At 31.6% G+C, this 21,287-nt stretch overlaps 2 protein-coding genes across 3 annotated transcripts; one reads left to right on the plus strand and one right to left on the minus strand.

The window, feature by feature from the left end:
- Positions 1-1,270: 1,270 nt before the first annotated feature.
- LOC139481877 (MAM domain-containing glycosylphosphatidylinositol anchor protein 1-like) lies at positions 1,271-20,713 on the plus strand. 2 transcript variants are annotated; one of them, XM_071265394.1, is made up of 8 exons: positions 1,271-1,311; positions 11,725-11,800; positions 13,094-13,231; positions 14,008-14,105; positions 15,257-15,386; positions 17,800-17,984; positions 18,664-18,745; positions 20,303-20,429. In XM_071265394.1, exons 2-8 carry the CDS (start codon positions 11,737-11,739, stop codon positions 20,314-20,316), a joined length of 711 nt encoding a protein of 236 aa, XP_071121495.1. In that variant the 5' UTR covers positions 1,271-1,311; positions 11,725-11,736; the 3' UTR covers positions 20,317-20,429. The 2 variants fall into 2 exon arrangements, with proteins under 2 accessions (XP_071121495.1, XP_071121494.1); XM_071265393.1 differs by lacking the exon at positions 1,271-1,311 and adding an exon at positions 9,678-9,757 and having other exon boundaries at positions 20,303-20,713.
- LOC139483257 (uncharacterized) lies at positions 7,224-8,264 on the minus strand. The gene has a single exon (XM_071267287.1). It carries the CDS (start codon positions 7,992-7,994, stop codon positions 7,224-7,226), a length of 771 nt encoding a protein of 256 aa, XP_071123388.1. The 5' UTR covers positions 7,995-8,264.
- Positions 20,714-21,287: the final 574 nt, after the last annotated feature.

A 21,287-nucleotide genomic window follows, 5' to 3' on the forward strand; every position in this document is an offset into this window, starting at 1 on the left:
TCTCTCTATTTTACATGTCAATCAATTCAACCAACATATCTCTACGGTACTCTTATAATCAGCAGATGGAGCTTTTTTTAGCATCTCTCCCCCAATTTAGTTTGGCATCTTCTGCATGAATTGGAAATAAAGTAATTATCACTAGTCTCTGGCATAGGGCTAGTGGCAAAATGTCTAGACCTGCCAAAATTTAATAAAAATCCTGAAAGATGTTAGGAGCAACCCTCTAAAATTTAGGGATATCCCTTTATAGAGGGACTGTCTCAGACAGGCAACGAATTTACTGTTGTAGATTTGAAAAAAATGAATAACTTGATACTTAAAAACGGGAAAATTCATTATATTTGGAACAATCTTTCTAATAGAGGGTCCAATTTTTTTAAATAGTACATGTATATAAAAAGATATACAAGTCCATGAATATTGCAAAATTCTTTGACATGTTTTTGATAAAAAATATACCAGGTAGATGTATATGGATTTAGTTCTTAGGGAAAAGTTTCTTCAAATTATATAAATATTTGCTCATATCTACCAAAGTGGTTTTCATAAACAAAAAATAATCACAAGAAATGTATTCCTTACATGTTAAGGGCATAAAAAGGGATAGTCATTACATTGAGTGGTTGTTCCCAACTTGTAAACAAGTTTTAACACTCCCCTAAAGCTTGCATCAAGTTGTGATACAGCAGAACAGCTCACATGATACAAAGTTTGTTTTTCATATTTTTATAAGATGATTTTTTTTTCTCAAGATTTTGCACACAATAATCAACCGTATAAAACACACACACACAGACAGAAAATAATGAATTAAATAAATTTTCACCTTTATATTCAACCGTGTATAAAAGCCTAAACAGGATTCTACACGTACCACACTACAGATACAGAACTTGAACAAATTAATTAGCCTTTGGGTAATTAAAACATTGCATCGTTTGTATGTTTTAATACTCGTGATGATATTCATTCTTTTAATTTTTTTTTTTTTATTTCATTAACCTACAGAAGTTATAATTCTACTTACCGTACATTTTTTCATTGATACTCCGTGTAAAACGTCATTCTGTTGAATTGCGGGTGACATTGAAGTTGTCTTGTCGATTACATTACATGTGTTATTATTTACATGAAAATACGCGAGAAATGTTGATCACATCATTATGCTCCGCCTCCGGAAGTGACGAATGCTTATCAGCTGCTTATGTAAATAAAGGATCATCATAGAAACAAAGATGGCGTAATTACAATGGAAAACATTTTAGGAAATGTGAAGGTCAGGATTATTACAGTGCGATCACTTAAAAGGTAGGTCAGTAATGGTTTTTCTAAATGCGATTTATGAAAGGAATGTAAAAAACTATATCTCGAGTAAACGCGATTGATAGTTTATATTATTTTTACCGATAACCGTTACGAATTTCAGCTGACGGCGACTATAGTTCCGATGCAAAGACCCTATAAGTGAATCAATATTAACGCCAAAATATGCAAACAAAACAGGTACTACTGGGGCATATGAAAAAAGTAAAAGAGAACTGTGAAAATACTATGAGTCGGTTTCACAAAAAAAAATGGACTAAGATCGGTTGTAATTATACTGAATTGTTCATGACTTAAGATCAATCTTAGTCGTATGTTTTATTTTGTGAAACCGACTTCTGTAATGTAAACAGGTAAAACTAAGAGACATACCAATTTATTATACACTAACCATTTTAATATTTGACCTCAGAGAAAATGTATACCATTGAAATGTATATGTATAAATATTTTCTGTGATTTGAAAGAGACCTGTGAAATTCCGATGATGAAGTCAATTAAGATAGTGTGGATAAAATAAACAAGATGTTACAACATCAAGATGTAAATAATTTGCACAATCATTCGATTAACGAAGAAAAACAAAGTCTGTAACAAATCATGGTTGCATACCTTGTCAGTATCATTAAAGCACTTTAAATTGCGAGTATTACAAATATCAAGACCAAATGACGTATTAATAAATAAAAGAAAGATTACAGTTTCTGTAAACCACTTCCTATATATTTACCAGGCAAAACTATTTGTTTTGATGATTAAACAGGTTAGAAAATAGTCCCAAGTCCTGTAAACCTTATACATATCTTCGTCTGGACAAAATGTTATATTAATGAATAAAGGAACGGTCATAGTTTCTGTAAACATACTTTATGTCTATAGCACAGGCTTAAACGTTTATGTCAATAGTTAAACTCGTGAAAAGAATGATCTCAACTTCTATAAACCACATGTCCAATGAATGTAAGGACAACATATAATATTACCAATTATAAAAAAGATCACATGTGTAGAAATTTGTTGTTCATACCTTGTATCATCAACCGACATTTTATTTCATAATCAAACAAAGGAGTATTAAAAATTGTATGACGATTTACGTGGACACACGTATTAAAATTTTCACATTTCATTCTTGACTACAAAGAAAAATATATCATTATACTTTATATATGCATTATATTTACTCTTTCAAAGAAACATGTAAATATTTGCTAATAAAATCACGCAATGATTATGTTGATCAAGAAGTACTTAATAAAGTTTGAATAAGATATTCGAGATGTAACAAGTGCAACATCCAGATGTACATAATTTGCATAATCAATTTGATAAACGAAGAAAAACAAAATATGTTACAAATCATTGTTGCAAAACTCGTGATTTAAGTAATTTAATTAGCCTTAACTTGCGAATACAACGAAAAAATACTTTTATAAGAAATATCATAACAAAATGATATATACTACCAAATTAATGAAAGAACACGATACCCAACATAAATTTCAAGCATAAAAATTTGTAACAATGATCAAAATAAAAATAAGGAGATGTGGTATAATAGCCAATTTGACAACACTCAACTACAGACCAAATTACATAGAAGTTAACAACTATAAGTCAGAGTACGGGCGTCAACAATGAGCAAAATCCTTACCGCATATTAATGCAGCTATAACAGGCGTAAAAAAGATATCAAAAGAAGGATTACAAACCGTATGTCATATCTGCAATGGCAGAAAAAAATAGTCTATTCATAAATAAAAGAAAAATCACAGTTCTTTAAACCTTTCTATTATATATCTTTACCAGGCAAAACAAAAATATATTAATCATTAAACATGTTATAAAAGAATGATCTCAACATGCACAACTTCTGTTGATGACATCCCTATCTGCAATGTAAGGAACACATATTATACCAATTAATCAAGGAAAGATAACTTTTTAAGAAAACCATACTCTTTATCTATATCGGGTAAATATAATTATATTTAGGATAAGAAATGTTAAAAGAATAATCCTATCTTAGATAAACAACATCTTATATCTATGTACGGACAACATATCATATTACTGAATAAAGGAAAGATCACACGATCAGAAATCTGTGGTCCGTAAATTGTATCATCGACAGACAATTTTGTCATAAGCAAGTAAAGAAGTATTAAACAAATGTGTAACTACCTGTACTACATATACTAATTTGAAGAAAAGCTATTATATATGAAGAATGAACAAAAAAGTATAAAGTGTGAACTTTGCTGAGTGGTAATGTAAAATCAATTTTAAATAAAATTCAACTGATAACAAAAACATTTCGACTAACAAATATATTAATGTCACGAATAAAAATATATTCGCTTATTCACAGAATCCATTGAAGACAGTAACTGTGACCGTTCTCTATAATGAAAAATTTAGGGAAACACCGGTTTATTACACATTTAATATTTTCATATTTTACTCTAGACTAAACAGGAAATTAAATATTTGCACTTTATATAAAAATAAGAACAAATAGATCTTCAACACAGATAGACAATTCCGCTTCCGTCGGCGGGCTTCAGCTAGCTCCTAAACAAATAAAGTTAGTTGAATATGGACGTCATACTAAACTCCAAAGCATATAAATGAACCAAAATGATAAAAAAAAATTCAAGACTAACAAAGGCCAGAGGCTCCTTACTTGGAAAAGTCGCACATATGCGGCCGGATTAAATATGTTTTGTGCGATTTCAACTCCCTCATTAAAATAAACATGTAAATTTTTGCTGATTAAATCATAATGTTGATGTTATTAAATATTTCCGATATTACAAATGCAACATCAAGAAGTGCATAGTTTGATATAATCAATTTTATAAACGAAGAAAAACAAAGTATGTTACAAATCAATGTTGCATATCTAGTCAATATTCTTGAGTACTTTAATAAGCCTTAAATAACAAATATTACAAAAACAAAAACTTTAAATAGCTACCAGGACAAACTGATATATTAATGAAATAATAGAAAGATCAAAGTGTCTTGAAACTATTTCTATATCTTTACCATGCAAAATTATTTGTATTGAATTGATGACTAAATATAGTTAAAGGATTATCTCAACATCTATAAATCATATCTCTATGAATGTAAGAACAACGTATGGTATAAACAAAGAACGGAAAGACCACTGCTTTAGAATTCTTTGGTCTATGCACTATATCTTCAAGAGGACAACACTTTTTTTACAAACAAATATAAAAGGGGTATAACAAATTGTGTTATATAACGCGTTTAAAAATTTATATTAAAGAAAAACTTTCAAACATAAAAAAATTAAAGAATAATAAAAAGTGTGACCTTTAGTTATTGATAAGCTTTTAGAATACTGTAAATTCATTTTATTTGTTTGTAACCAATTTACGAGGATGTCGTTGGTACATTGAAACCACGAATTTAAATGTTCGACGATTTGCAAATTTACTGTATGATTAAATGCAGATTTTTGAAAAACCACGAAATCAAATATCCACAAAAATGCAAGTTTTCCAAATCATGAATCAAATAAATGAATCCACAGTACATATTTGTTATTTATATTCTAATTCGCCAACTCAAACGAATATAAATTATTTAATAAACAAAACAACACATAAATAGGATAAGTGTGCCTACAGCTGTAGCAGCCTTTTTGGTCTTGGTCGACTGGCATAGGCAAGGATTTCCATACTCCACATGAAAAAATATCTGAAAAACGTGCATATGAAATAGAAATATAATCTACTATACTACAAGCTTACAATATAATTCAATGACCTTGCCAAATTTATTTTTCACACTGGCCATGTCAGTGAGACCTTGCCTATTAAATTTGGCCTTGTCATCAACACACGACCTTGCCAAAAAATTGGCCTTGTCTTTACTATGCGACCTTGCTCAACAGACTTGTCGTAAATTCTTACGTGAACTCAGCGTTCAATCTTATAGCTAAAACACTAGAAACGAATTCAGAAGATCCCAACAAGGACTTATTATTCATACCATGAATAAAAATGTTCTGATTTGGTTGAAATTCTAAAACATCAATTACATATGGTTGCAAATGAGAACCTCTTTTAAAAATCATTGTCCAAAATGACGAGGAAGGCCACTTTGGAACTATCAAAGTGCCTCTAGCCTTACATAAAGTCAAATGTTTAATTGCTCTACAGACAACAGAAATTGGAGGAACAATCCAATTAACTTCATTATTCCAATTTTGCGTGAACGCATCAACTTCTTCAACACCTGGATTCCAGAATTTAGAATTAAACCTGGGTGATTTTTTATTTAAATTACTCGCAAACCTGTCCACAGTATGCGAACCCCACATATCATCTATAAATTTAAAAAATTCTACGCTTGTTCCCCAGTCTTCTATATCAATGATTTTTGAAATATAATCAGCTTTAGTATTTTCAGATCTCGGGATCCAAACAACATCTAACGTAATATTCAATTCAGAACACAACTAAAAAATATGCATAGCTATCTCTTGTAAATGTACTTTTGTTCTTACTTTCTGAACAATGATAACACAGTTATTATTATTTGTATGCCATTTAACACATTTATTTCCTAAACGGTTTTTAAAAGACATCAATGCCAACAAAATAGCTTGACGTTCTCTCCATGTAGAACTCTGTATGGACTCTTGTAAAGTCCACATCTGATGAAAATTATTAGAGTCAATACCTATCGAGTAAGCACCAGCAGCTACATTACTAGCATCGGAATATACAATCACGTGGGGAAAAGAATGACCTGCTAAATGTTTTATGTTCAATCTTAGAATGTTATTCAGCCAAAATGAGAGCTCATTGAATACACAATCGGGACATTCCAATATTAACTTTAAATCCCACTTTACTCTGTTTTCAATAGCCCAGTGTAAATAGCGGGTCATTAAACTAGTTATGTTACCCATGACTGGAAACATAGAAGTTACCTTTCCCGTTACCTGAACCAATTTTCGTGCTGTGAAATTAGGAAAGTTATTCAAAACATCAACCAATGATGTTAGGGTATTTTCAATCCGTCTATCTGATATACTAATTGAAAAATCAGACGAATTCCAAACTAAACCTAACCACTTTAAACATTGGACTGGTTCAAAAATAGATTTGTCCATGTTAATAAGAAACCCTGCTTCTAACAAAGACGTGTTCATGAACATTCGGAAGCTTCTTGTTTATTTTTGCCCATTCCAATTCCATCATCTAAATGAAGCACACTATCTACGCCATTTTCTCGCCAGTATTTTACGATTGGACGTAAATATTAAGTGAATAGATATGGAGCAGATGAAAGACCAAAGGCTAACACTGTAAAACAGTAAAATTTATTGTTCCAGCAAAATCCTTAAGATCAAACTTAAACTGATAGCAATCTTTTGTGAAATAGTTTAAAGCCACTTTCCAGTCTTCAGATTTTATTCTTTCTTTTTTAATAAAAACATTCAGTTCACTTAAATCCAAAATCAGACGTTTTTTGCCCGAACTTTGAACTGCAACACTAAGCGGACTTACAACAAATGGTTGAAATGGAGTTTCAATAACACACCCGATATTAAGTAATTCTGAAATTGCTTCATTTACAAATTTAGAATGGACATTAGCAGCTTTGTTATTCTTAAATGACATAGATGTAGGAGTCTGCAAAAAAGGAATAACGTATCGACTTTTGATAGTATTTATAACGAATTCATTAGCACCTATGTGTTTTCAAAATTGTATATGCTTGCGTAAACTATATTTCACCCCTTTTGCGACAGATGAAATATCAATCTTATCAAAATATTTTGCATGTGACATAAACAGTTCAAACTGTCCGTGAAGATTTCATCTAAAAAAGTAGTATAAAAATACTTATCATTAATTCTGTAGCCTTGTTGTCCCTGTGACACCTGGTTTAGTACTGAATAGGAGGGGGCACTGAGTTCGCCAGTGACCAAGTTGGTTGCAGTTGTAACAGATGTCATGAGATGAGGGTTCCCTCTGTCTGCCGGTCCGAAAGGGCGGCTGTTGGTAGTTGTTTTGTCTAACGTTATGTTGATTAGGCATAAGTGCAGAAGGAGCAGAAACAGTAGCTGTAGCGGATCTATAAGGATGAGGTCTTTTCTTTTCCTTAATACTCCTGATGGCACGGGTTTCTGCAGAACGAATGCGCTTCTCATCTTCAGAGTCGGAGGCAAGGTCGTCGCTTTCATATTCACGGACGGTTTTCCATCCTGCGGGAGATTTGTCTGCAATGCGGATGAGTTTCATTCGCTTCTTAACCTTAGGGATAGCTCCAGATACCAATTTAAGACATGCTGTATCTTCATCAGGAATACGCTTCTGGAGCTTAACAAGGTCGGCCATGATTTCACAATTAAAGTTGAATTGTATCTGGTTGCCCTCACCTTTGAGTTTAACTGAAACTTCCTGCTTGAGTTTGGTAGCAAAATTCTCGTTGCCAACTGCCAAATCTTTGTGTAGAGTAGCGATCTTCCCGTCAAAATAGGTTTTAAACAGAAAGAAAGTATCCACCAAGTCGTTATTCCCAGTATGATGTGCAGAAATACCATCACGCAACGAATGTACACTAGTACCAGCTGGCAGAGATTCATGGTCGGAATCTAGAAGTTTCTCGGAGTCAGACATACCACAATAACGAATGCTGCTACGTTGAACTATAGGCAAACTTCGAATAACTTAATTTTCTCAAACTTACCTCTTAAGTAATACTTAATCATGCTTTTCACGAAAATCATGAGGGCATATACACGTAAAACCGGCAATACGGGTATATGCCATCCAATCAAATTGAACGTAAACACACACCATGTGTTTGATATAAACACACACACGTGTTTATAGTAAACAATCACTTGACCGTTACAACGTCATGTGACTTAATACCTTTAATAAATATATATATAGATCGATTCCACTGATTCAAATTTCATCCCGACACTGTAGAAATTGGCCGAATTAAAACAATTTACTTACAAAGGTCAAGGACGACAGTAATTTCGTCGATTCCTGAACATGTATATTGTAAAGTTCACATAAATACCAGTGTATCACACATTTAGGATTTCACAATGGACCAAACATAACAATAAATATACCATTGCATTGATATATGCGATATCATAACTAGAATCAACTTAGTCTAATCTTATTTAACAATGTAGAAGTCATAGTTTGCTTAGTGGTATAGGTAGTGAAACTATTGCATCAATAGCCTTTCAAGAGTAAAGTTAAATCCTTCACGTGCCAGCTGCGCACTACTCCAATCTTAATTGACTAGGATTGTCAGTTTTCATACCGCATGTCGATGGTTGACAGCCACGAAAAAAACTAAATAGTGCTGAAAGTGGCGTTGATTACCAATCAATCAATAAACCAACTAACGTAGAGAGTATTACGTTTATTAATCAACGACACTTAAGATTGCAGATTTCAATTTTGTCAGCTTAACTTGATACCTAATGATTTTTTTTCTTCTTTAAAAATCCTTAAATCATCATGTTTTGTCAATCTTGGGACAGAAAAGTCTACATGAGGTACTTCTTTGCAGTGAACATATGAAAAAAATTATCCTATGCTGGTTGCAGTCTTGTAAACAGCTTCGTAGGCTTACATGCAAAACAGCTGATCTTTGAAGATAAAAAAATAAAAAATGCTACAGAAAAAAAATCATGTTCATATCATGTATGTAGTACTGTGTAATTGTGATTTAATTGATAAAAAGATGGTCAAGTCACGAAGAATGAAAAGATACGTAACCCTGAGGTCAAAACATTTTTTTTTGTTTCTGTTTGCTGTTTTTAGTAGACCGCACCACTTCCAGTAATTTTGATACCGTTCCACTTCCCTTGATTGATATCCCCCAAAAGATGCAAGTTTGTTTTTAAATCTTTATATATGTTTCAATTTAGCATTACCTTTTAATCAAACAGAAAAAAATGAGTCCAGAACAAAATTCAGAAAAAAAGTGGACTATTTTATTTATCTCCATGTTTTGACATGCACCGGAAACTGGAGTTGTAATACAAGACTTGTATCTAAAACGTAAAATTTGATACAATTTTATTCACATTTTGTGAATTTAAAAAAAATACATACTTTAAAATTGTCTTTCTGGTTTGAAAGACTACACGTACAGGTAAAAATTGGCTGAGGTGAAATATATTTGAAGATGTGAAAATGATTTGCATAAGAATACAGATGTTGCACGCCCAAACAAATTTTTGCCTATTCAGCAAAATTCAACAAAGATAAACAACATATGTCACTAATTATTGTTTCACACCTGCAGCATTCTTCGATTAGATACTTTAATTGCATCTGCTATTTAAGTAGCCACTTCCTTTAAACAAGTTATCTTGTTATCATTAGGTCTACTATTACAGATTGCGGTAAGTGTTCATTTATTTTCTTAGAAACGAAAATCCGTCTGATCTGAAATTGTCAGCTTTTGTTGTTTGTTCAGATTTTTATACGCCCGTCAAAATTTTGACGGGACGTATTATGGTTATACACATGTCCGGTGTCCGTCCGTCCGTCCGTCTGTCTGTCTGTCCGGCGTAAACATGTCGCACCGTAACTTGAGAACGAATTATCCAAATTTCATGATTTTTAACATAGTTGTTTCTTATGATGGTCAAATGATCTGTATACTTTTTGGTGAAAATAAGATTAAAACGTTTTGAGTCACGGCACAGGGGTGTGTTTATTTTTACATGTCGCACCGTATCTCAAAAACAATTCTTGATTATGGCTTAAAACTTTAAACACTTCTTAGTTATATTAATCTTAATATCTGTATACTTTTTGGTGATGATTCAAAATTTTATTTTTGAGTTATTGAGTATTTTGTAAAAAAGGGGGAGATTTTTTTTACATGTCGCACCATATCTCAAAAACGATTTATGATTATTGCTTAAAACTTTACACATGTCTTTGTTATATTAATCTGAAAATCTGTTTACTTTTTGGTGAGGATTCAAAATTTCATTTTCGAGTTATTGAGTATTTTGTAAAAAAAGGGGAGGTTTTTTTTTACATATTGTGCCGTTTCTCAAAAATAATTTATGATTATTGCTTAAAACTTTACACACTTCTTTGTTATATGAATCTAAAGATCTGTATACTTTTTGGTTTTGATTCAAAACTTTATTTTGGTGATATTTAGTTTTTGTAAAAAAAAAAGAAAAAAAAAACAGAGTTGGGGGTTTCACATGTCCCGCCGTGTCTCAAAAACAATATATGGTTATTGCTTAAAACTTTCTCTGAAACTATTTATGATTATTGCATAAAACTTCCACACAAGACGTCGGGCGTATCATGCGCTCATGGCGCAGCTGTTTATTAGACACTGAAAACAAAAATATCCATTATGTAAATAAACGTAAGGTTATTGACACAATAAAACTGTTCTAAATCTTTTTATATGCTCAATTGGGCCAGTGGGCCAAGTGGTTTTTTTTCATCACTTGGCGGCGTAGTCCGTCCGTAGTCCGTCGTTAACTTTCACAAAAATCTTCTCCTTTTGCATCTCTTTTGCCAAATTTAACCAAACTTGGCTATAATCCTCATTTGAGTATCTTGTTTAAATACGTGTCCAATGACCCGCCAATACACTTTCAATGAGTAATTTGATTGTTAAGAGCTAGTTTTAATAAAAAAGGAGATATGGTATGATTGACAACGAGACAACGATCCATAATTTTTTTAATGAATGGATTTTAGCAATTATGAAAAACTTTACGGCGTTAAATAAATAGAAAACTTAATACCGCATAGCCGGCTATACAACACCCCGCCGACATCAATTGATCACAACACATTTGAATATCATAATATATGGGTTAAATAAAAGAACAAGGAGAAGGTAGAGAAAACAGGAAATTTGATTCTGAAATAATCCTACAAAATTACATTTGAAATTAAGATAAAAAAAAAAAAAAAAAGGAAAAACCCACATAGAGGCATTAAAGTATTTGACAAAAATTAATAAATATTGCAATGTCTTTTTTTAAGCAATGAGTAATATTAAGGCGTACTGAAAGTTAAGTTAAGTTCACATATAAAGACATATAGCATTGTTGTGAGCAGCCTAGAACATAGTGTATATATCTGAATCAACTCCATCATAAGGATAAATAAGTGCCTTTATAGAAAAAAACAAACAAAAAAACACCGTCTGTTCGGCTGTTTATTAGTGACTTCGAAGTTGAGTTTCAGCATATTTTAGAAGCTTGAAGCTAGCAATCAAAATTTATCATCTAATGCATACAAGTTAAACAAAACTTGCTACTAAATATGAAGCAATATATAATCGATGTTTTCAAATTGTCACATTTTTACAAATTTTCTCTTCTAGTATTACAGTATCATGATGAAATTTTGTTGTTTGATTGTAACCATCTTCTGCGCAATTCGTGTTTCTCATTGCGGAAGTAAGTAACAGTTTATGTTAATTATTAAAGAGGTGGGTGTTATTACTCATACACTATATAAACAGAATATGTGATATGATTGCCAATGAGACAACTCTCCACAAGAGACCAAATGACACAGACATGAACATCTATAGGTCACTGTACAGCCTTCAACAATGAGCATTATACTCAATAAATTACCAAATGACTAAACAAGATGTATGGACTGTTGTTTTGTCTGCCAAAAAGTAATTTTGTGACAGGTTCACTACTTAGAATATCTTGGGGCGAAAGTCAAAACCAGTCCCGCCTGCATATTAAGTTGAATATGATTTCACAGCAATACATAATTTTATTTATGTGCAAGAGCACGTTAATTTAATCCATTAGACTTGTATACAATAAAGATGAGGAGACATATAAAGTAGAATACAAAACAAAAGTCTTCAAGTGTTAATGTTTGAAGACACAATAGGAAAATGCACATAAGCGTAGCTGAAGGTGAAACTCGCTTTTTTATTTCGTATGTGGTGTCCTGGTGGGTTGTCGTAAATTCACGGAAGGTGTCCGTTGTTATTCTGCGATTTACATGTTGTAGTGTACTATTATATTATTTATTGATATACATTTTTCTAGGGTTATCATTTTAACGGACATTTTGCCAACATTATTATAAACATGATATAAGTGGGAGGTTTGACTATCCAAAAAACCAGATGTAACCAACCATTTTATTTTTCAGAAATATGGCAGTAGTATCACATATTGCGTTTCTAGGTATATTGGCGTTTGCATTTGTTGTAGTTCAGTGTTTCTATTGTTTTTTTTTCCTCTCAGAGTTGATGTGTTTATCTCGATTTAAGTTTGTTACCTGGATTTGTATTTGCTTAGTCAAGTAATGACTATTGTACAGTGGTAAACAACTGTTGCCTTTATTTAGTTACCGGCATCTCGATATGGGTTTTTCTGAAACTGATGTAACGAATGTTTCCTTTAATCAAATTCGAGTAAAAAAAACTTAATTCAATGTTTCTGTCAATTAATCAATTAATTTATCACAATAAAATGCTGTTTACATGAAGAATCCATCTTATAATTAAAAAACAAAATCGGTATAGTGAGATTTTGTTTTCAATCGATATGAACCTATTGTTCCTTTTTTTTAAAGTCATTAATGCAATGAAGAATTTTACTTAAAGATAATGACTACTAAAATCCAGTTTATTTCCTAAAAAATGTTAATTTCTTATGGTATAATGCAGAGTTTCGAGCTTTCAATGTCACATTGTATTTAAGTACTCTACTATTTAGGACTCACTAGAAATTGTCTGACTTCAAATGGTAAATGTGCAAGAAAAGGTGTTGCTTGTGATGACGCGTTTGGTGAAGGATGGATAGACAAGGGAAAATGTTGTAATGAAAGACCATGTTGTATATATAAATGTCCAAGTAAGTTAACACAGAAAACATGCGATAGCTCTGGTCCCTTCTATTCAGAAGTCAAACATAGGCATGTATTAGAAAAACATCATGCTGTAAATTAAATTTAACAATGTCATATTGTAAGCAACTTGTATGATAGTTTGTTGGTGTCCTCAAATTCCAAGAACACCAATAAAAGCGAGTAGTTCACGTGTTTGTGAATTGAATTGAGCCATCATTAAGGATACACCGGAAGAATGAGATTAAATTGTAAGAAGTTATTTAATAATTTCTGCTAAGTTTGGGGATTATAACCCGTTATTTTATAACTAATTTTTGAACCATAACGATTTGAACACATCGCGATTTGATTTATGTGATCTGAAAAAAATTCAGAAAGGGAATCATTTAGTAACTCGTCCTAATAACGGCTACCTCTGTGCAACTTTGCTTACATGACAGGTTTTTTACATGATTCAAATGACCGATTTCATCCCGTTCTTTGTTTTTTAATCTACAGTTACACCTCTGCAGCTCATTTGTTTTTTGTTTGTGTTTTTTTGTGGTGTTGCTGTGCATGTATTTACTTTGTGTCATGAAAAGATAACAAATATAATTGTTTTTGTTTTTTCTAATAATAAATTATTAGTTTCAATTATATCGAAATAAATTATAGACAAACTAAAACAAAACAATAAGATAACTGTGAAGAGAAAGCTATCATAACGAAAACCACGACTTAATTTTGAAGTCTAATAGAATTAGTCCATTTTAATGCCTAATCTATATTTATTTTTGCACAGATTTATGTAGAAGTGCAAACTACAGCTGTGGATTTGAGGATCATTCATGTGTTTTTCAGTTTGATACCCTTGGTGATTATGTATGGTCATATAAAACTGTAAGTTTTAAGACAGGTTCTGCATTCTATAAAAAAAAAAAACCCAAAAAAAACCGGTCGATTTACGACCAGTGATAGATGACAAGGAGAGTTGGTTAAGAGAATCGAACGATATCAAAATAAGTATTTAAACTCAAAAAGCGATTACACAAAATCTTTTTTTAACAAGACGACCTAATAAAATTTAAATCAAAAGGGCAAATAGACCCTGGGCGAACAGGTAGTAGGCGAACAGCTACTAGGGCGAACGTGATTCAGGGCAAACAGATCCAGATTCCTGAATACACGATTATATGTTCAGATGAATTCATAATTAGTATTAAATGCCTATTCTTTCAAACATTGTTGTGTTGATGAAGCTTAATAACGATTTATTTTATAATTCATATGAATGTGTTACACTAAGCGCAAATAATAAAAATTCTTATTTGAAATACGGGGGTAAAATGGAACAGCTCAACATAACCATCTGTATACGGCTTTCACAGTTGATAAAATTACCGTAATTGTCCTTTTGAATCGGAATAATTCATGGCAGCCGTAGATTTGTTTTCATTTAACCATGGATTTGGCATTTATATTCGTATTTTTCTACTCGCTTACACTCGGAATAAAATGATCGAATACAAATGCTACACCCACTTCTAAATGAAAAAAATCTTTGAAATTATTCATTATATTGCCCGCCCTTCGTATTCATTTCTACATTTTTCATTAGGCGAGTTTCAGAAGAACACACATTAAAGTCAGTTTATTTAGTACTTACATGATTTAATACCTTGTTTATTCGCAGTTTTTTTTATTTTTATTTTGAATTAAAGGCACTTACAACGGCTAGTATTATCTCTTTTATAACGTAATTGAAAAAGAAATAATCTGTGCATTATCTACACAAGACAAAAATATCATTAAATACAAAAAATATATACAAATTAAAAACTAGCTACATGATTGCATCTACATGTCTTTACTTTTGTTGTGTCATCGGATTGGTATTACTTAAAAAAAAAAGTCTATTTATCGGTTTATCATTTTTTAACGTCTATGTCCTCACTATGTAAACTATGTTTTTCTCTTAAGTTCACGTTTTAAACCTTAAACACGATAAACGGAAATCTAACTGTTGATTAAGTTTAAACTTGATGTTTCAGGGTAGTACAACCACGGCGGGAACTGGGCCCTTAGAAGCAGCCGAGGGAACACATTACCTATACACAGACGCCAATAATGGGGAAAATGGAACTACAGCTATACTCACAACAGCAGCTACTAACTTACCAGGTATCTTCATAAGTTCATTTGTTCAGAAATGGCGTTCTTTTAAAATTATGTTTACAAAAAAAAATGACTTACTCGAAGAAGGTAATTCCAGACTTGAAGGTATATACATGACTTCAGCAATGTCAGAACTGAGCGAATGCCAAACAGTAATCTCATGATTTTCAAGGTCGATAATAGTTGAAGTTATTTACTTTGTGGATATCAACTTTCGTGATTTCTGAAAAAATATCGTTTCTTCTAGAGGATCCTAATTTGTAGATTAATAATAAATACGATTGAACTTATCTTAAAAAACGTTTTTCACTGGGAAGGTAATGTCGTGACATGAAATAACAAACTAAATCATCCCAGTTGATATAAAACATCAAAGGTTTGTTAGGATTTGTCAGGGTTTGTTTGACAGTCTCAAGGTGAGTTATACGACAAGGAGAACTATAAAATAGCATTATGTCACTGATATACTATACACAATATTTTCCCTCTCAGAAAATGCAGATTTTCATGATAATGTATATCCTTTACCGTTCTTATCAAATTAGATTTTTTTTCCTGACGTCTTTAGGTGTAAAACCACTTTGAATTTCTCCTGTTAGTCTTCGTTGAATTTGCACTTTTCAAACAAAATGTCCAGAATGTACTCTTGATTTAAAAAAAGAAACACTCGCCCAGTTTTATTCTAACCAGTACTATAAACAAACATTCACATACCATTCAATTGCATATAAGAAAAAAAACTATCACTGGAAGCTAACCAATCTAATTGTCACTTGTTTTTGTTATATGTGTACAAGCAACATGTAAATTTAAGTTTCCAAAATATTCTATAGAAATCAATAAATTAAAAAAATAATGGTGGTTTGAAATACTTAAGATATATGATTATGACCAAGACATTTTTTTAATGCAATGATATGTAGGATTAATTTTCCTACAACTGTCAAATTCAAAGGAATATTTTTTTTACCTTTTCCGTTTGCAACCGGATATGACGTACTTTGATTTGGTGGAACTTGACTTTAAGTGCTAACTCTTTAATACGTCTCAAGCATAAGGTGACTTATTAATTGAGATGTAGACGTTAGTAATCACTGTCTTTTATTATTAGAAATAATTATTTTTGTAATTTTCTGAAGTGATTCGACGTTCCTAATACCCTGGGTCATGTGGTATGAGTTAGAACTGTGTTGTTTTGGTTCCTTTGACTCTTGTAGCCATATATTACTAAATTGAAAGTGAATGCTATATACGGTATTGACTCTTGTGCAAATTTAATTTCAACTACAAAATAATTTTGTTGACGTTTTGCTCAAATTTGAAATCAACTACGAAAACATTTTGTTTGTTTATTTGTTAAAATTGATTTTCAAATTGTGTAGTAATAATAAATAAACTCATCATAGATACTAGGATTGAAATGTATTATTACACAGCTGTGTCTCCTGGATCCCAGTAATAATTAAAAAGTAACTTGCCACGCCATTGTGTAAAAATAACCCAGACAAACAATAGTACACATCATAAAGACTAAGCAACATGAAACCACAAAGACTGGGAGTGTTCCTAAGTGCCCCGGAAGGGCGAGAAAATCCTGCTCTTTATGTGGTACAAGTGACTACAACTCCGAAACAATTATAAGTTGGAAGGTCACATTCGTGAAAAAGGGATAGGATTACAGTTACGACAATATTAACATTTCCGCTATCCTCTGTGGAACGGATATTACATAAATTGCGATTTACGTCTGTAATTTACGAAAGGAGGATTTCAGAAGCACAATGAGGAATTCCTATTTTATGTCTTTATCACACATTTTGGACTATTAATATGTACATGTTTGCTTGGTCAATTATGGCAGAAAGTCAAGGTTTGGTTTGCCTTTGGTCTCATTTTGTCCTCTGACTTGATATGGGAATATAGGGCTAAAATCGAGGCCTACATTGAAAATGCCATATCATAACCTATAATATGTTTAATAAATAGATATGATGAAAAAATGTCTCTTGAAAATATCATTCACTGTTGAACAGTCAGAACGAGTTTAAAGCGATACAATATTGGCACAATTCACAGTTTTTTTTTATCGTCACACACATATGAATTAGAAGAACTACATCTTTTTGAACTGGTGAATTATGAAACATATGAATTATTTTTTTCTTCAGTATTTGGTTACAACTTATTACGGTTATCGTTATGTTGGTTCATATTACATAAGATATTTGTAAGAATCGCAAATACTGAATCAGAATATATCAATGTTTTGGTAGTATCAGTCAATAAAAAATCAAAAAAGAAGAGACAAATAAGAAAACTAAAATTCCAAATAATTCTTGCATTCTTGTCAGCAGACATCTCAATACCAACTAAAATAGATCTCTTGATAGTATTTTGATTATAACCTTTATTATTGCAGCATGTCCTTATTGTCTGTCCTTCAAGTACCACATGATGGGGCCTCACGTTGGAACATTAGAATTTTTAGCTGGGGAGAAAGGATCTACCCTGAGAAGGGTATGGAAATACATAGGAGGATTAAGCTTTTCTCACGATGATTGGAGAAATGATACTGAAAACATTCCACAATATTGTAATCCTGTTGTAAGTATGACTATAGATTCATTTATATTCTTTGGTACCAACACCGAATTATTGAAAGTGAAACATATGACAGTATGAACTTACCTTTTTTTTTTTGCGTCAGACACTTTGTAAAAGAAGCACCTATGAATAATTTGTACTAATATTCTTGATCTTTAGAATTTGAAGTATCTAGGTACACACTGTCCAGCATAAAACTACGCAATGCAGCACACAAAAATACATCCAAAAGCACGTTTTCCAAGTGAATACAATAAGGAAATATAACTGAAAAATGAGTCCGATTAGGTTGGGACATTCGTCTTATTTACAAGCAACTTATTTAAAATACGATTTTTACAGAAATAATTGAAAAGTTTCCTTCTGTACCCTTTAGATTTGATTTCCACTATTATAACATGTATAAAGTCAGTCCTCTGTTATTCATTGGTTGTTGTTTATTGATCTGGTTCATATGTATTTCTCGTTTCTCTTCTTTTTAATAAATATTAGACCATTAGTTTTTCGGCTTAGAATTAAATTTACACTAGTCATTTTGGGGCCCTTTCTCGCGTACTGTTCGCAAAACACTATCAAGTATAAATAATTTAAGTGAGAAAAAAAAAGGATAAGAAAAACAAGAAGAGGGTGACTTTGTATGCCAATACTATTTTGAAATATTTTTGTTTTATTTTTATAGTTCACCATAATAAGTACCAGAGGTGATGGAACGATTGGTGATATTGCCATTGATGATATTCTCCTCAGAACTGGTGCATGTGGTAAGTATATCAATGATATATTTCCTAATTAATATTTAGCTTACAATTCGCAATCAAATATATCATTTTTATTTAATAGAGAGAGGCGACTATAATTCAAATATGTGTATAGAAGTTAACATTGTTGACCTTTTTAACTAAAATCATAGCGCGTAGGTGTTTTTTTTTTCTTGTACAAATATTAGAAATATGTTGGATGAAAAAAAAAATGTCTCCAGATTTAGCATTTCAAATTGGTATAAGTCTTATTTTTTACCACATGTATTGTTCATACAAAAGTTTGAAATGTGTCTCTACACTTGGTAAACATTATTCGAAATATCGATCATCAAAATATCTGATACTTTCAAAGCGTCATAGACAAGATAACATTGAAAATGAAAATGTTTAGGAGACCACAACCCGACCAAGAGTGGACAAAAGTCAAAGGCAACAAATGAGTCTTCAATGCAGCGTGAGAATACACCTGGAGGTGGTCATAAGATGGTCCCTAAATAAAATTGTGTTCAAGTTCAGTGAAAATAGACGTCACACTCGACTCCAAAACATATAAATGAAGTAATATAAAAAAAAAACATATACAAGACAAACAAAAGCCAGTCGTTCCTGACTGTATGAGTTCGACTGTCCTTTTAGTATCTTTTGTCTCTCGTATAGCAAAGGCTCAAAATGTAAAGGGATAAAACATATTTTGTGAGATCTCTACCCTCACCTTATACATCTAGCCAATGTAGAATAAAAAAAAAAAAAAATAGCAATATACTTGTTTGTGCACAGATGCTTATAAGCAAATACATCACGTTGGAGTAATTCATGGCGGTCGTAGATTTCTTTGTATCCTGGTCCGTGTATATTTGCGTCCATTCGTTTTTCGTTTTGAAATATTACATGTATAAAAAAAAATATCAAAAGGGTTTTCGATTTTTCATTTTTGATTTTCGAAAACCAAAATTGAAAAGAAAAGGTTTTTTTCGTTTTTGATTTTTCAAAAAACCCTAATGAATATCAAGAGTTTTTGTTTTGTGTATTTGATATTTCATAACGAAACACGAATGGACGCACCGTTTACCCCGACTTTTCTTTTCTACTTTTATGACATATAGTTTCAAAATTACTATCTGAAAATGTTATTGAATCTTTGATATATTTTCATATGTTTTTTAAGAAAAGTACTGCCAACGTTAAATGTTTCAAAGTCTAGAGGGAATTATTTCCCGCCAAATTTTTATAGGCTCATTTCTCGAAAACAAGTAAACGGGTCCTTCATTTGTTCTGCTTTTTTAGTTCCTTTATTTGTATACCATCAATTTATTAAAAGTTTTTGAAACAGAATAGCGAATATCCTTGTGAACATACACTTTCTTCTTTCTTCGACTAAAGAACAACTGTTGAAAACAAGACATCTCATGTATACATACCTTAAAAGCTTCCTGTTCGGTGCGAGTTAAGGCTCCATGTCGAAGGCCGTACTTTGACCTTTTATGGTTAACTTTTACAAATTAGAATAGAGAGTTGTCTCATTAGCATTCATACCACATCTTATCATATCTTTTTCAGATGCTGGAGAATAAACAGACAAAAAGAGAACACATAACAATAATTCGATATTGACAGTTAATAAAAAAAAAATGTGTTATTTTGTAACAATGAACATAATATATTGAAACCATTGAATTAAAATTAAAAGAATTTATTTAACAAAACTTACCTACTATCATTTATACACGAAAAGCTTATTTTAATAGGGTTTGTGTTGCTCAGTCTTCAGTGTTCTATGTTGTGTATTGTGTTCTATTATTTGTCTGTTTGTCTTTTTCTTTTTTAGCCATGGAGTTTATCTATGAGTTTAACTGTCTCTCTGGTATCTTTCGACCCTCTTTTATCTTTATCATTTAACACAATTGGTATCTCTGCAGTAATGTCTGCAGCTACAGAATCGTAAATGCAAATAAAGTTCAGAATCTGTTAGAATTCCGTTTTTTTTCTTTCGAAAAGCAAGTAAAAAATATAAAAACCAAACACACAAAAAATCAATTGAATGTAAAATAAAATACTTCTGATCAGAATCTAATAAGTAGCAGATTGCTCGTTAAGATTGGAGGATTTTATCAACGTAATCAAACATGAATACATCATTATATAACTCACTATTATCTGATCAATGCCGTCCATTGATTTGGATGATAGTTTTCCTAATCGAATTGTTTCATATTTGTCATGTCGGGGCCTTTTATTGGCGATAATACAGTGTTGTATTTCCCCTCAATTGAAGGCGTATGCTTGCCTATAATTGCTGACATGCACGTCATATGGCCTTTGGTTGAGAGTTGTCACATTGGATATCATACAACATCTCCTTATTTCTATGTTACAATATCTTTCTTGATGAGGTTGCTGCTCATATTAATTCGGTCTAAAACAGTTGAATGGCAACATATGTATGACACATTGGTAACATCATAATTGAACTTTACAAAAGGGTAAAGTTAAGTAGTCCTGTTCATTTATCAATAATATAAATATGTTATTATTATCAATAACA

The sequence above is a fragment of the Mytilus edulis genome, chromosome 7 (genome assembly GCF_963676685.1).
Source record: "Mytilus edulis chromosome 7, xbMytEdul2.2, whole genome shotgun sequence".
Taxonomy (NCBI): domain Eukaryota; kingdom Metazoa; phylum Mollusca; class Bivalvia; order Mytilida; family Mytilidae; genus Mytilus; species Mytilus edulis.